Source organism: Alosa pseudoharengus, unplaced genomic scaffold, assembly GCF_046254945.1.
Source record: "Alosa pseudoharengus isolate Yale_2024_CS ecotype anadromous, Long Island Sound unplaced genomic scaffold, YU_APseudo_1.1 YU_APseudo_1.1_scf_2, whole genome shotgun sequence".
Classification (NCBI taxonomy): Eukaryota; Metazoa; Chordata; class Actinopteri; order Clupeiformes; family Clupeidae; genus Alosa; species Alosa pseudoharengus.
Window position 1 is genome coordinate 12,269,372 of NW_027468663.1, and position 17,844 is coordinate 12,287,215.

At 43.2% G+C, this 17,844-nt stretch overlaps 1 protein-coding gene across 1 annotated transcript; it reads right to left on the reverse strand.

Moving 5' to 3' along the window:
* Positions 1–1,226: 1,226 nt before the first annotated feature.
* LOC143133373 (uncharacterized) lies at positions 1,227–16,593 on the reverse strand. Its single transcript, XM_076293137.1, has 23 exons — positions 16,439–16,593; positions 15,630–15,711; positions 14,981–15,381; positions 14,170–14,728; positions 13,671–13,870; positions 13,026–13,406; positions 12,385–12,671; positions 11,190–11,455; positions 10,513–10,566; positions 10,275–10,412; positions 9,592–9,848; positions 8,985–9,069; positions 8,783–8,857; positions 8,528–8,665; positions 8,030–8,286; positions 7,856–7,940; positions 6,208–7,626; positions 5,805–6,013; positions 5,306–5,459; positions 4,707–5,044; positions 3,867–3,996; positions 3,484–3,652; positions 1,227–1,444 (listed from the first exon to the last, which is right to left on the reverse strand). Exons 1-23 carry the CDS (start codon positions 16,448–16,450, stop codon positions 1,411–1,413), a joined length of 5,730 nt encoding a protein of 1,909 aa, XP_076149252.1. The 5' UTR covers positions 16,451–16,593; the 3' UTR covers positions 1,227–1,410.
* Positions 16,594–17,844: the final 1,251 nt, after the last annotated feature.

Genomic DNA, 17,844 nt, shown 5'->3' on the forward strand with positions numbered 1-17,844 from the left:
TAAGCGGACAATTTTGAGAATTTTAGGCACAATTTCTTGTTAAAGAGATCAATCATCAGCCTAAAAATTTTTTATAATGTTGTATTGTTTATGTGGCCCACTTTTGCACACTACCTTGTAGAATATCTTTGCTTTTTGGCACCAAACCCTATGCTATAATACCAGCAATGTGAGGTCAAAGGAGGACAAAACACCAAATTTGACCTTTTCTGAATTTGACCTTTGATTTGGGTCCTTCAAAATTTGGGTCCCTATTTTACTCGTAAGAACCCCTAGAACAAAGATATAATACTCTCCAAAAATGAACATGCGAATCCCACAAGCCCCCAAATTAGACACATAGGCCACCCTACTACAATGTTGATTCTACATAGTTTCAATGGCCGTCTGCTATCTGTTCCATCCAGACTAGCATCTTCCTGAAAGGAGATTTAGTAGGCATGGCCAGCTACAGTACATAACTCTACCAGCAAGACAAGATTCCTGTGGCTAGGTACTGCTCATATCTCTATGAAATGAATATACACATACAGTCCATCCATCAGGACTGTATCATCTCATTTTCTTTGCCAAGGCACGCAACAAATTAAATAATTTAGTTTAGTTTTAGTTGTTTTTCTTAGTTGCCTTTTTGAAAGCTCATGCAGATTGGTTGATGTGTAAGTTTTAAGTCACTGCAACTCGTTTTAAGGCTTTGAAGTTCTGACTGAGGTGTTCATCACTGTGAATGACCTCTGCCTTTGGAAAACATATTGGAGGTAAACATATGAAGAGGAGCTCAGATTATCAGCACTCCGCAGATGGCTATCACCACTTTATCTGCACACGGAACACAAACACAAACAGGACACATAAGCATACCACGCACCTCAGCCTTGTCTGCCTTGTCAAATCTTACACAAAAGATGGGTTGTTGTCAACCCATCTGAGGTCGGATCACATTACAAAGGTTTTTTCATAGTCCCGTATTGTTTAATGGTTTTCTACTGCAAAAAATGGCAAGATATCTTTCTGGAAGGTCTGCCACACATAGACAAAGGATGGTTGTTTTACTTGAACAAATATTTGGTATTCATGATGTTAAATAGTTTACGTAACAGTCATACAGACACCATTTAAGAAACTAAATGTAAAGAAATGTGACATTATCACTTTATTTGATGATAATACTTATATAATGTATACAAAGCATCTCACATCTACTATAATGTAAGGTATATAATGACTCTAATGTACAATAGACTATGGAACATAAGGAAATCTTAAAAGGAAATATTACAAACAAAAATAAACTGGATCTACAGTATAAATGAAAGCACTAGTGTATACTGTATGTGACACACTTAAGTTATATTTATGTTAAAGGAAAAAGAAGTATGAAATCCATGCCATTGGCCTGTAGATGTTCTCTCAGAGTCGAGACAAACCACGCCTTGCTGATCGCCTGGATAAAGAGAAAACCATATGATCAAAGACTAAAAGCATCACAAAATGGCCTCACATTTCTACTCTCGTCAGGTCACAAGGGAAGGAGCATCACAAGAGCATGACTCAGTTTGCTTTGTGCACTGCATTTGGACTTCTAGTGACAAATGGACCATTTGGATTTGAACAAATGATTAACAGTCTGACGTTTGTTTGTTTGAATTGTGTTGAAATATCAGTACAGTATCTTTACATTAACCCCCCTATTTTGAGTTTTTGCTCGAAATTGCACACCACCTACTAACAATGGCCCTGTTTCCACAAGTGCTTGACCTCTTTTGAAAGCAGAGGCCTAGTAGATTATTTTGGTACGAATAGATTGACTGTGTGATGAACTGTCAGAGAGTGGCAAAGGGTAGAATGATGATTTTCTTTTTAGGCGGTTTTGTACATCTCTGGAAATTACCACATTCTGCCCTATTGGTCATTTATTTTGTCTTGGAAACACAACTGAGGCCCACTACCAGGGCTTGTGAATCTGTATCTCAAAGTAGATCAATAAAGAATGAAATATGAGTACTTTAGACCATTATTTGCCAAAATATGCTGAGAGAAAGTGGAATAGAACTTTATGTGTAATATTCCAATATATGGTTTAATGTTCTGCATTATGTCCAATATTCCAATATGTGGGTTAATGTTCTGCATTTCTCATTAGTGGGTCACTTTGATACTAAAAGTATGATTCTATGTAATGACTGTATGATATCTGTACTGTCCCTGTGTATATCTCTGTGTGACTGTGTTTAGAGATAGCAGGAATATTATGACTTTGCAGTGTTTCACTGTTCTGCATGGCTGCGTCAGTAGCTATCTGCTCCGGATTGCCAGGCTGCCACTAATCAGGGTCTGATTCAGTGTAGTCCACGTGAGATGGGATGACCAACGCCATCTCCCATCAGCCTGGAAGGATACTTAAACTCTAACTATTTCCTTGTCTAGTTAGAGCAGCTGATGGATCTTTAGGTGAAATCATGATGTCTCTCCCTTGATGCGCATCATTGTAAATAAACTCTGTTCCTGATTTTTCATACTATTGGTCTGACTGGCTCTCTATTAAATCTATGGTATCAAAATTACCATCAATGCTCATGCATTTTGTAAAATGCCCTATGGAAACTCCCCATAGGACTTTTGGCTACCAAGATGCATACTGACAATGAAATGCTTACTGTGTGGCAACCTCTTGGTGTAGAAGCATAATCCTGGTCTCAAATGAAAGGTTACACTTTGAGGTTTCTTGTAGACTATTTGGAATGTATGTGTGTAGAATGACTACACAAAATATGCAATGATTACACAAAAGTCTCTATTTTTGCATTTTCTTTGTTGGTTCAATGGGTGTGTACAGTATAAGATGGACTATACATCTGCACGACTAATATTGGATAAAACAACATGAATGTTCAATTTTCCGGTGAATATTTCAATACCCAATATGCTGCATCTACTTATTGCTAAGGGATATACACTGCAGCTAGAAAGTAGGGAGGCACCGAAGGCAGAAGTGGGGGGGGCATTTTTGATTGAGACATAGTAAGATTAATCTGACAATGTAAAAGCACTATACAGATTGTACATGAAAAATTTTGTCATATATGGATTCCCAAGAGTTCAAGCTTTTAAATGGTGTATAATATTACTATGCTACATAGCAATATGGTGTATACAATTGATTTAGAATGTTGGGGTAAACAGTTATAAACATATATGTATTTCTTAAAGGTTTTTCTTACATTATTAATGATTATAGCATTGAAACCATAAATTAAGCACCTGTTGCAAGTCTGAATAATGTGTCAGGTGTGCACACAGGTGTGTACACATGTGCAGGTGTGTGTGTGTGCGTGCGCGTGCATGCGTGCGTGCATCTGTGTTTGTGTACATGTGTTTGTGTACGTTTATGTTTATACATGTGTGTGGACATGTTTTTGTGTACATGTCTGTGTGTGTGTGTGTGTGTGTGTGTGTGTCTGCGTGCATATTTGCCCCGTTTACCTCCATCTTATATTCAGCCTCTCCTCTGTCACTCTCCAACTCTCTCCAAATTCCTTAACACGTTTGGCCTGGCTGCCATCTGGCTTCATCATGTCGTTCTTCTTCTTGCCGTCAAAGTTCCCACACAGTCCTCCCACTCTCCTCTTGTATGTGTGTGGCAGGATGATCTCTGCAGCATTACAATGACAGCACAAAACAATCAATCGATTTTGTCCAAACTGAATGAGCTCAAGGGCGTAAAAATGGTTGTTGTATTGTACACTAGAGTGAGTGGTTTGGAATTAACCCTTGAAGGCATCACTGTTGGAAATTCAAGAAAGGTTTCTTTATTACTAATAACTTTATATATTGATAGTTAATATGAATGTTGTGATCTTATTTACCAGTTTTGCCAATTCCATTAAACTCCACAGAGAATCCAAAGTCTGTTTTAAGGTAGATGCGAGAGGATCGCTGAAGGACCTTGAGACCTGTGGTTGGTGATACTGGTGGTTGAGACCTCATACCATCCACCTGCATGAGAGAGAAAGAGAGAGAGAGACTTCACATTCAGTATCACAGTTGCTTATGTGTGCTTATCTCACAGCATTTTTCATGCATGGTGATGTACATATAAAACAACAGTTAATCAGAAAGACCAGCAGAGGGCAGTATGCTTCCTTTGCCTTTCCACGTTTGAATATAATCTATTCTAGATGCCTATTTAAAGGTACTTTATGAATGACCCTGTAACATTTATTTGTCTGCAGCTGCATTTTGAAGTTTAGTCAAACGTGTATTAGAAGTAAATGATATTTAGAAGGTAACACCTGGTGAAGAAAAGTCCAGAGTACCATGTTTTATTGACACCTGCCAGAGAGTTGACTGAAGGACAATGTACCAGGTAAGCAGTGATTGCAGTTTAACAGAGAATCACCTCACTACTGCTGCTGCAACACTACCGCATCATTCTAACACTTCTTATCTCACTTATCTGAGTCACATAGACAATGGCATTCAGGTCACAGATCACAAGTTTGATCACAGACTCACGGAAGTACTGTTCACGGAAGAACATTCCCGACAAAGACAGGAAAATATATTACTTTGCCAAGAACAGTGTGACCTATGACCCAACCATGCACTAGGTAAAAAACATGTAGTTGGTGTGAAAAATCTGTCAAGACAAAACAGTGCTGCACTGAGAATATTCCAAAAGCACAGTCCAATGTTGAATGACTTACATAAAGTTTCCTGTTCTTCTTAAATTCCACAGTGTGGTTGTAGACTCTGATCTTTAGCTCCCTTGGGAAGCCACTGTCTCCATGTTCATTGCTGCCATCCTCTTCACTGCTGTCGTCTCTTCCTCTGCTGTCATGGTCATCATCATGGTCTTCCTCGCTGCTGTCCCCATCCTGATCATTCTTTATTCGGTTGATGCCCTCAACATAGACGTCGGGGAGGTTCTTTGGCAGACCAATTGATTGGACCAGGACATAAGAGTGGGTCCCCTCAAAGTCATGCTTCATATCGTCGAACGTTCTGTACTCGGGGTCTTCCTCAATAGTGCACTCACTGAAGTCTGTCAGAAAATATGGCAAACAGTTGTTTTGAGAACGTGGCATTTGTGTGGTTAAAGATTCTACAGGCTTCATCCATAACATGTACTCTGAAAAAGCTATCTAACCTATAAAGTGCACAAGAGTCCACAAAATGTGTTGAATGCATGTGTTTACAGCAGATTCATTTATGCAGACACGATGACAAGTGAGGCATGTATTTCTATCAGTATGTGTGCTACTTGTAATCAGTATTCTATCAGTCTTTGCCCTCCCATGTTTACCTGTGGACTTGCACGTGTATTCTCCCTCTCCATCCATATAGCAGATGTCATCCCCGTCACACTCATCATCGTCACACTCAATGTGTCCTTCACCATCATCCTCCTCACACTCACACCTCTTCTCACAGTGATCTGTGTACCAGACCTCATCAAACTGGAATGACAACAGAATACAACTTTGCTGTGACTGCTTAGCATTGTGACATTTAAGATAAGTTCAGCTATGACTTTTTAGTGAATTAATTTAGTTATGGCTAAGTTCTCAAAATGATAATGTTTGTAGCCCCAGACATATTTAGCTGGCAAAGCAATCCCAATTAATGGAAAAAAATGTGTTGTATGTAATATTTTGTTTATGCCTGTCTCCTCATGAATGTTTTGTCCAAACACAGACACACACACACACACACACACACACACACACACACACACACACACACACACACACACATACACAAACACACACATTGTGGATAATTATCACTAATTTGTCACTTACATAATGGTTCTGTCCTTTGTTGTCCTGGCAGCCACACTTTCGGATGGGCACACACACTCTGTCCTTGAGCACAAAGCCGTCATTGCACACACAGCCCCCCACACATGGTTCATTTGTGTCGCAGTGCGGAGAGCCGTGCAGGTGCTTACAGGTGGGCTGACAGGCAGGCATGCAGTCAGTGAAGTGGCTATTCTTTGGACACGATGGGGCTGCACAGAATGAGGACACAAGGACATTAGTGTGCTCTGATATCCACAGGTCTGTGTAGAAACTAGTGCTTGTAGTCAGATTGTTTGTGACATTAAGAGATTGTCAGAAACAAGCCACGATAAAAAATAGTTTAACGACATTGTATAATTTGCAAAGGGTAGGGTGGACGTGATTTCAGGAAGTTAAGACGTACTTGGCTCTGGAGTGGTTGGTGCAGATGTGGTGGGTTTGACTGTTGGGGGAGCTGGGGTTTCTGGGTTTACTGGAGGAGGTGCTGGTGTCTCTGGATTTACTGGAGGTGCTGGTGTCTCTGGATTAACTGGTGGTGCTGGTGTCTCTGGATTAACTGGAGGTGCTGGTGTTTCTGGGTTAACTGGAGGTGCTGGCGTCTCTGGGTTAACTGGTGGTGCTGGCGTTTCTGGGTTTACTGGAGGTGCTGGTGTCTCTGGGTTAACTGGTGGTGCTGGTGTTTCTGGGTTAACTGGAGGTGCAGGCGTTTCTGGGTTAACTGGCGTTTCTGGATTAACTGGTGGTGCTGGCGTTTCTGGGTTTACTGGAGGTGCTGGTGTCTCTGGATTAACTGGTGGTGCTGGTGTTTCTGGATTAACTGGTGGTGCTGGTGTCTCCGGGTTAACTGGAGGTGCTGGTGTCTCTGGATTAACTGGTGGTGCTGGTGTTTCTGGGTTAACTGGTGGTGCTGGCGTTTCTGGATTAACTGGAGGTGCTGGCGTTTCTGGATTAACTGGTGGTGCTGGTGTTTCTGGATTTACTGGAGGTGCTGGTGTCTCTGGATTAACTGGTGGTGCTGGTGTCTCTGGATTAACTGGAGGTGCTGGTGTTTCTGGGTTAACTGGAGGTGCTGGCGTTTCTGGATTAACTGGTGGTGCTGGCGTTTCTGGGTTTACTGGAGGTGCTGGTGTCTCTGGATTAACTGGTGGTGCTGGTGTTTCTGGGTTAACTGGAGGTGCTGCCGTTTCTGGGTTAACTGGTGGTGCTGGCGTTTCGGGATTAACTGGTGGTGCTGGCGTTTCTGGGTTTACTGGAGGTGCTGGTGTCTCTGGATTAACTGGTGGTGCTGGTGTTTCTGGATTAACTGGTGGTGCTGGTGTCTCCGGGTTAACTGGTGGTGCTGGCGTTTCTGGATTAACTGGAGGTGCTGGCGTTTCTGGATTAACTGGTGGTGCTGGTGTCTCTGGATTAACTGGAGGTGCTGGTGTTTCTGGGTTAACTGGTGGTGCTGGCGTTTCTGGATTAACTGGTGGTGCTGGTGTCTCTGGATTAACTGGAGGTGCTGCCGTTTCTGGGTTAACTGGAGGTGCTGGTGTTTCTGGGTTAACTGGAGGTGCTGGTGTTTCTGGATTTACTGGAGGTGCTGGTGTCTCTGGGTTAACTGGAGGTGCTGGTGTTTCTGGGTTAACTGGAGGTGCTGCCGTTTCTGGATTTACTGGAGGTGCTGGTGTCTCTGGGTTTACTGGAGGTGCTGGCGTTTCTGGATCAACTGGAGGTGCTGGTGTTTCTGGATTAACTGGAGGTGCTGTTGTCTCTAGCATGACTGTAGTTGCTGAGATATTTACACTTGAAGTGGGAGAAGGGGAAACTGGTTTCACTAAGTCTTTGTGATGAAATGAAAAAGGAGATAGACAGAAGCAACACAAGATTATTAAAGGATCTGAATAATTCCTTTTAACAGGCATTAACTGAGATGTGTAAGTCGCTTTGGATAAATGCTTCTGCCAATGAATAAATGTGGAAGAGACATTATTAAAATTCCATGATATTCCAGACATTCCATGACCCATGGGAACCCTGTCAATTTTATTCTGTAAGTAGGTGTTAAATACCTGCGCAGGAACCACGATAAAGTGAGATATCATCCACGGCCACATCAGAGAGTTCGGTTGTTCCTCTGCGTCCCTCTAAAATTATCTAGTGAACATAGTAATGATATGTAACATATTTTGACCTTTTATGTATTATCAATTGTACGTGGTAGTGACCATGAAAGCTTTAGTCACCTGAAATGGGCTCGTAGTCATCAGGTCAATCTCTGCTTTATGCCATTCATCTCCTTGGTTGTTCCTCTTGGTCCAAACTCCTTGTGCCAGTCGGTCCTCCAGAAGATACACGCTCAGGCCCATGGTGTCTGCTGTGCCATACATGTGGTACCAGAACTGAAGGCACTGGGGACCCGGATCAGAACATTCTCCACTCAGGATGCGAGCCGTGTCACCGTTATGCTCTCCGTCTCCTTCAACATATAGGTAATGGCCACCTGGAAAGCATATGATTGACCTTTAGGAATGACTTTAAAGAGCAAGTCTATATCATGTCTTCATATCCAGAATTGGAACAACTTTGACATTTGAATTGTTTCAAATAGACAAGGTGACTGGGTCTCATTTGCTGTGGTTACAGGGATAGTATACTTACATGATTGATATGGATAGACAATCATGAGATTGTGTTATTCAAGTTATGTAAAGTAGAATATAGTTGTGAGTAAATGTTGTTACCTCCACTGGTGTGATCTGAGGAGGGACCTGTCATCAGAGTAGGGGTGGAGCCACTCTGCCATGTCCAATCAAAACTGTCAGTGGGCAGCTGGTGCCATGAACAGAGGCTATTGTCGAAATTACAGACGATGTCACAGACTGTGGGAGACGTGAAACACATTTGAATTGAATGAGTACTGCATGTTGCTGAGGGCATGTTCTATACTCTGATGCCTTATTAAGCCTACATAAGGATTCCTGATGTGCAAAACTTACCTGGGTGGGGATTTCCTGAGTTTCCATTTGTCACCGGGGGGAGTGTTGTAGGGTTTATGCCTGTGCTCGATGAATCTTTTTTTGGAGATAAAAAATTACAAATACGGGTCATTTTTTCTGAAATGTAAAGAAAAAACTACAGTATAACAACACTGAGATCGAAATTAGTGAAGAGTGTTTCATTCATAACATCTGACCTCACCTCCACATCCTCCATATGTTATCGAGACATCATCCAGTGCCACGTCAGACAACTCAGTGGAACCTCTGATTGCTTCCACAATGATCTACAGGGCACAGGCATGCACCTTGTGAAAATAAGGTTTTGAACTCTTGCTGGACAAAACAGTGCTGGAATGTAATGAAATGTAATCCTTGACAACAGTGCTAGCAGCAGTTTGGAACAGATAATCTTATCTTTAGACTGCTGATGTGGAAGAACCTTTTCAATCCAACAGAGCATTAGTATAATATAGAACCAATCATTTCAAGGAAGACATCAGATGACTGACTCAGAGGAATCAGGCATGGTGCTGTTCAAAATAACAACACCACCACTGTTTATTCTTTGATATATCTATAATGCTTTCCAAAAAAGCTATGTTTATTCATGTGAGTATTTGGCAATAAAGAATATCAAGAACAATATAGACATTCAGACTACTGACTGGCAAAATCAATGCAGACTGATGAGAATAAGCTGTACAGGACAGGAGACTGCTATCCTATCCTTTTGCATATCTACTAGATAAGTGTAACCTGCCAGTGTGTCATCAGTTCCCATATACTTCTTCAGAGTGGACTCTCACCTGAAACGGCCCGGACACCTTAATGTTCACCTTCGCCTCTTGCCAGTAGTTGCCCTGGTTGTTGAGTTTGGACCAGACCTTTGTGGCCTTGTTGTCAACCAGCTGGTAGACGTTGAGTGCCATAAGGAAGGACGTGCCGTACATGTGGTACCAGAAGCGCAGGCAGTGGTCGCCTGGCACGGTGCACGCCGGGCTCATCATACGGGCCGAGTCGCCATGGACCCCGTCGTCACCTTCCAGGTGCATGTAGTAGCCACCTGCGAAGCGAGGAGGTAATTAGAAACTGAACTACAATTGAGCAAAGGAGAATGCATGTCATTGAGCGCACGAAAAGCTTGAGTTGCTGCAGCCAACTCCTAGAGCAGCCAGGCAGCTACAGTGCTACACGTTGGGGGCATGATTATGATTATTATTATTTATTTGTTTTCGTACCGACAGCATTCGGTGACCTCGAGAAACAGAGATATGTGAAAAATGCCAGAATTCTCTTTTAAAGTAATCCAGTGCAAATTATGTTTTTTTTTTTTGCTACTTGCCCCCCCCCCCCCTACAGTTGTGGATTATTTTTAAATGGTGCTGGAAAGGCACCATTCTCCCTATTACAAGATCAAAATGACTTTGAAGCTCTTGTATTAAGGTAAAAACTTCCATAGGATGCCGTTGATAGCACATGGGGGGCTTACTTCCTGTTGTGTGATCACTGGATGGTCCAGTGAGGTCCGAAGGGGTGGAGCCTGACTGTCTGGTCCAATCGAAACTGTCCTGCACAAGCTGATGCCATCCACATTCATCAGTGTCAAAATTGCAGTTTAATGGGCAATCTGTAATTAAAACAGAAATAATATAGTTGAGTGGGTAGTCCTGTCTTTTCTCACAGTCATGATCATTTGAATAGTTGTATTGAAATGTGAGAGTGCTTACGAGCTGGAGATGGGGTGGTTGGAGTTGTTGTAATTGGTATGGCTGTGGCTGTGGCTGTAAAGAAAGCCACAGCAAAACAGCGGTCAATCATTTTTATACACATAATGACAAGAATGAGGAGTGGTTAGTACAATGAATGAATTCTGACTAATACAATGTTGAGATACTCATGGCAAGTCAGTAAAATATAGGGTTACACTTTACTTGACAGTTTCGACATAAGAGTGTCACGACAGTGTCATGAACGTGTCATAAACAAGTCATGAATGTTTATGACGCTTCTGTCATTAAGTGTCATTCGGTTTTTGTCTCGAGTTAACAAGTTAGGTTAGGATTGAGGTTAGGGTTAGGGTTAGAGTTAGAGTTAGGGTTAGGGTTAGGATTAGGATTAGGATTAGGGTTTGAGGTTAGGATTAGGGTTAGGGTTCACGTGTAATAAGAGTGTCATGTGTTCATGACAGTGTCATGTCACGCTTATGTCGATACTGTCAAGTAAAGTGTTACCAAATATCGTCACCTTCCTAAAATAATGGCATTTAGTAATTTTTTGACTTTTTTTTTGCCTGAATCATCATTCAACTTCTTTGTGTTTTCCAAAAAACCTGAAAAAAATGACTTATGCCATTATTAGGAAGGTGACGATATGGAAGTTGAATGCAGTTGAAGTAGCAGCTCACCACAGACGGTGTCTTTCCTCCAGTCCCCCAGCGCCACCCCGTTTATCTCGCAGGCTCTCACATAGGACTCCAGCGAGGCACAGAGCTTGTCCAGGTCCCCGATGGTGGCACAGTGGTCGTACACACAGCTGTCCACATAAATTTGTGGGGGCACGAACATGTGGCAGGCCATGAAAGTGTCCCCGAACATCTTACGACACTCCTGGAAACCCTGCTGCTGCAGCTCGGGGGGGCAGGTTGGCTGCACGGCGGATTCGTCTGTGCAACTGTTTGATGGACAAACAAACAGCCAGTACAAGTGAGCACTTGGTTAAAGGTTGTATCAGCGATAGCAGGGATACGTCACTTCTGTTGATGTTCAAACAAAACAGAGAGCTAGCTCGCTACTCCCTCCCCTACCCCTCCCTCCCGTGCAATTAAAACTCTCCTAAGCGCGCATCTCATCGGTTATTGGTTGAAACACTTTATTTTGCCTTTAAGTAGGTTGCCAACCCTTGATGGAATTGTTTTTGTGTACAGATCTTGGAGCCTAGGCTGCCTACAGAGACACGTTTTTTTGACGGCCTGCTTATGGGGCAGCTAGCGGATCATTAGTAAAGATTAGATGAATGTGATCATTTATGTTTGGGCCTTTTTTGGGCCTGAAATTGCTGATACAACCTTTAAACCTAACACATCAGCTTATCATATACAGTAAAAAAAAAGAAAACAAATAATGTTTTTTTTTTTTTTTTTTTTTTTTTAAAAACCCATACAAAATAAGTTTACCTTCATACAGATGAATAGATATAATGGTATGTTACATCTATAATATACTGCTCAAAAAAATTAAGTGAACACTGTTTTAATTTGAATTAAATTTGAATTTCCACAATTGTTAAAACACATTTTTTTAAAACCTTCCACCCTTTTCTCCATTCTCAAACTACATTCACATAATGTCTGACGGTTATTGCAAAATAAAACACTCACCTCAAAAGTTTTACATGCTAAGAACCAAACAGTGTCAGAGTACCGATCCACTGGATGGTATGATTGAAGTGTTCCCTTAATTTTTTTGAGCAATATAGTATAGTGCACGCTATAGTATAGTAAAGTGCACGCTGACAATAAGTATACCCTTAGATGGCCGTTGTGAACAACTTATAAGCTACAGTAGAAGAGGGAAGAGATGCACACAGATAAAGTAACTCACGTCCAGTCGGTGTCTGCCACCTTCCAGCTGTTCCCAAACGGGCCTGGCCTGCCGAGGAGCTCTCCGTCGGGGGTCACGAAATCATCAAACTGGCTGCCAGAGTACGTGCCACATAGGCCACATATCTGCCCCTTGTAGCGTTCATCCACTTGGAGGAAGAGACGGTTCTCGCCGTCAAAGAGGAGGGACAGTCCAAAGTCAGTGTGCAGGTGAACATAGGATCCATTAAAGGATATGTCGATGGCAGCGCTAGGTGCCATAGGTGGGAAAACCTCAGCTCCGTTTACCTGTCATTCAGACACAACACAGAAGCAGGTGAGAGAGATGAACAGGTAAAGATGAGGCAAGTCGTGCTACAATAACTAACCTATAAAATAATTTTGTAGTTCTATGAAACACAATCTTGCTATATATTCATGGACCTACTGCTTGGCAAAATATTTCATGCTGATGTTAACCACCTTATTGGCTTTTGAAGGACATTCAAGTGTCTCTGACACAGACATAAATGAATAATGATACTTTGAGACAAAAAAACCCCTAAAGAGCTTTTTTATGAGATTCTAAAAGCACTTTCTAGTGTTTCACTGTGACAGTCTCAATATAAAACCACTTAATAGTGAGTTGCAAGGCCGACTCACATAGACTCTTTTGCCCGTCCTCATGGCGATGTGGAGGCCGTCCAACTCGAGGGCCACAGACTCCAGTGCTGACCAGGTGGGACGCACAGAGTTCTGGTTGCGGGTCGTCACAGTAAATTGAACAGGCGTGGGGCCGCACGTCTTTGCCAGCGTGTAGTTGCAGCCGCCCTGGAAGTTGTAGGCCTTGCCGTCGAAGGTGATGTAATGGGGGTCACCGTAGACGTAACAGGTGACCAGCTCAGGGCGCTCGCAGCCCATGACCCCGTACCTGACCTTGCAGACCTGGTCGGCGGAGCAGGACGAGGCAGAGCACAGGACATTGTCCTGGCCCATGCAGTGGCAAAGCCTGTCACACTGCCCTGCCATGAACGTCATGCCTTTCTAATAACAAAGATAAGATATGGCAGATATAAACCCAGCGGTAACACATCCTTTGAACTTCCAATTCAGCTTTGTTTTTTTCCATGTTGGTCTTCATCTGGACGCCTTCACCATATCACTCCATCTAATTATTATCACTATCAGTGAACATGCTATCAATTTCTTTCAACATCACCACAAGTGAGCCTCACTGATGTTGAGCGTATGATTGTTAATGATCTGTGTCTTGGCAATAGCCATGTGTGTTAAAGACCAGTGGCTCACCTCGTAGTGTTCCCCGCCCACCCAGCAGCCACAGTCCTGGGCGGGCACACAGCTCCCTGCGCTCAGCATGAAGCCAGGGTCACACTCGCACCTCTCCTCACACTGCCCTCCGCAGGACTCTGCCACGTCCATGCTGGAGCAGACCTCGGGGCACCCACTGGCACAGGCGTTATAGTGGCTGTTCTCAGCACACACCAGAGCTGGACAGGGACAGGAGAGAGATGGACCTTCACTTGGGTGGTTTTAGTATAGTCGACACATAATCAATGCATAATCAAAGGGAAGAAGAGGCATAGGATGCAGCGCCAGGTGTTCCTGCACAGCTGTTAAGAGTCATCACATGTTTTGGTTATATTTCTCACTAAAGATGAATTCACACTGAATGCATCTAATAAGATGGAATTGCAAATTTACAGTGCACCTATATATTGGTCTGTTTTTATTTGTCATATCATGTGTTTGTTCTTTTGATGGGTTAGACATGCTGTGCAGTACATACGGCAGAACGAGCTGTTTCTCCACTGGGGCACGGTGATGCCGGCCTGGCCACAGGTGATGGCGTAGGTGTTGAGCAGGTCGCACAGGGTCTCCGGGTCCCCGTGGGTGGTGCACATGTCCAACACACAGCTGGCAATGAAGCTCTCGGCGCTCAGGGCTCCCGAGCAGGCGGCGAACGGCCCGTCGGCTGCCAGGACGGCGCCACAGTAGGGCTCCGATGCGTACTCCAGCGTCTCCTGGCCCCAGCACACGCTGGGCAGAACGGGCGCGTCGCACCGAGTACTGCCGCTCTGCCAACTCTGGCCCAGGGTGTCTGCGTCGGCCGCCAGCAAGCCGTCCGGCCGAATGAAGTCATCCTCTTTGATGTGGTTGAAGTTGCCGCACATGCCGCAGAGCTTGCCCAAGTACTGGCCGGGAACCGTCACCCGCACCTCCCCAGAGGCGTGGTAGGACACGGTCAGGAGGAAGTCTGTCTTCAGAATCACTTTGGCTCCTTTTTTTTTGATTGTGATAGTCCCTCCACTCAGGCTCAAGGGAAGACTTCTCCACATGCCATTCACCTGAAACCCATCAGTGCTTGTGCTCAGTGTGAGCAAGAATACCATACCTCTACCAATATCTGCATATTCTGAGTTCTCACTTCAAAGGCAGAGATATTAAAAAAAAAACTACTTGTTGAGTTCTGGATTGAGAGGTTTAATTATTCCTTTCCTGCTGACATTTACAGAGTAATTTCTCGCCTTGCGAGACGACTGGGAATGCAACCTATGGCTAATTTGACTGAGAGAGTTCACTGTCACCACGAGACTCACCATAACTCTTTTAAACTCCTTCCTCAGCATGGACAGGTGGACACCCTTTAGGTCCACGTTCACCTGCTGGACAGATGAGACGGACGAGTTCCCCTGCTGCTCGTTCTCCGCCTCCACGATGAAGGGTAGAGGCTGCTCTGTCGCTCCCTCAGCGCACGTCTTGGCCAGGATATAGGTGCAGGGCCCCACGAAGCCGAAGTTGACCCCGTCAAAAGTGGTGTAGCGAGGCTTGCTGTGGGCAACACAGGTGCCGGAGAGTTCAGAGCTGCCGGTTGGGGCCGACTGGACGCAGGTGTGTCCCTCTGGGCAGGTGGCCGGGGAACATGAGAGTCGGCCCCCGCTGCACACACAACGGGTGGCCTCGTCTGTCCAGAACTCACTCCCATCCTGACACTGCACCCCTGCAAATCAGACATTTGAAAAAAAGTATTTAAAATCAAATGAATACATTTTTATATTAAATTAAAATTAAATTTGAATATTTACAATTTCTGCAGCAAGGACTATTGTTCAAAATTTATGATTTATTTTTCAGTATAACTTTGTCATGTAAAAAAATCCTATTAACCTGACTTCAACAGCCTGTTTAAATCTGAACTATTACATAATGACTTCAATGTAACTACACAGATGTACAAAAATGACATACCACACTGTCCTTTCCTGATTCCAACTTTATCAATGGCGACCTCCCCATCCTCGGGAAGATCTTGGGCCATCTCAAATACCACCTGACAAAGACAAAGACCTGTTATACTCCTATTGCCGTGCCCTGTTCAAATATGTGCAGAAGTCTAACAGAACTGTGCCGTAGCACCACTGGAATAAAGACAGTTTTACAGGATTGCAGTTTCTCAGTCATAAAACACTTTGTCTTGCCATCACCTAGATATAGGTATAGCCTATAGGTATATCCCCTATAGGTAAACAGAGAATATGTATAGCTCTTAACCTCAGGAGTACAGGAACACTTATATCATACTACACTGTTTAACAGCCATTATGCTGTCGCATGCTACCATAATGGATACATCAGTGCATACATACAGAAGGGTGTAGCCTACCTATCATTATGTCATATACAATCTGAGCCCATTATCTCTTTGACTCTACTGAACTACAGAGGGAGATAAGCTGAAAGGAGGGACAGGTACAGGCTGTGATACTAATATAACAGCCACTCCCTGGAACACCCCTCCTGTCCATGCCTGTTCCTAAAGCAATGTGTTGGTTAGCTGGAGTTGTTTGTGGATCGATCCAAGCTACTTTGTTTTTTCCTCCATTTGCTGAGCCAAGACTGTGTAACACTGGAGACTTATTGAGACAGCATGCAGAACAGACCGCGAGAGCACCATGATGAGATATTTTATCCACCAAAATGGATTAAAAGTGTATTGGATAAGCATGGCGGATTTCACCTTTACACTGTAATTGAGTGTTTATGGTAGGTCATCATACCTGCATGCCCATCTCCTCTGACTGCCCCAGGGGAAGGAACTCTTGCCTCCAGGCATCGGTGTCCTCCGTGGTGGACGAGCTCCACAGCTGTGTCTCCCCTGTGTCTGTGTCTGCACGCCTCAGGAGGACCCTTAGCTCTGTGCTGTTGTGGCCAGCTGGCACGTGGTACCAGAACTCCAGGCACGACTCCTCGGACGCGTTAAAGACGTCACTCTCCAGTCGGCCAGAGGGGCTCATCACAGAGTCATCCATCACAAGGTGGTACTCCCCTGAGAAAGGCATTACAGGCATTACATTAAGACATAATCACTAGATGTACCTCACAGAGATAGAGAGAGAAAAAAAACTTTAACAAAACCAATATATATGTTGCTCGTGCTGCAACAGGGTCATGATAATGAACACTCTGAGAACATTCCGGAAGGGTCATCATTCATTCGAGCTCTCTCAGCTTCTTGTGCTACACTATTCTGATTTTTATCTCAGTGTTAAACATACTTCCATTACTTTATAAGGTGTCATAAATTAAACTGTCTATTGCTTTTGAACATACCCAATAATTGGGTGTGTTAAGCTCATTCTTCCTCATATTTGACCTCAGGTTCAATTGAAATGACTTTCAAAGTCTATTTCTGTTTCATGTCTGACAGTGTCAAAAAGAGAAATAAACTTTCAAGGATGTGATTAATGGTTCTATCAAAGGGAGCATTCTCGTTCATTTTGCCTGTTGGCTTTGTGAAATAAAACCTACTGAGTAATAGATAACAATCCATCATAAAAGATTATTACCATAGCTGCAACATGCCATAGATGTGTTACGTACATGGTGTCTCACACTTTTTTTTTGGTTATGATCTTTCTATAAGCAACTAAGCAATAAGCAAAATGCGCAATTTCACTACCCTGGAAATCCAGAGTTCTCGCGAGAGCACAATGGAATTGTCTCTGCGAGACACTCTGGCAAAGAGCAATGATGATTTCACACAGCAAAGACAGTAGATATAATGTCCTTGTATCTCTACCATAGAAATTAAATATTCTTTGATAAAGTCTTGTTTTGTCATGCAATGCCAGTACCTTCTCCACTCAGCGTCCGTAACAACCCTGCTGCACTCCAACCACAAAGTGGAGTGAGGTTCTCATTGAAATCACATTGTGTTATATATTCTAGGAAAATGAGAGAATTAATTCATAATTTTCAATAATGTGGCTATATGGTATATGTTAAGTGCAGAGACAAACAAAGTATATTCTGATAGAAATCTGTAACTGGAATCACTGAAAGATGTGTAACCTTAATAAGTGTACTTTTATAGCCATGCCTTACATATTTAATGAAATTAAAACGTTTCTCATTTAATTCTAAATTTAATTGCCTTTGTTCTGTTAGTAAACCTGTTATGAAT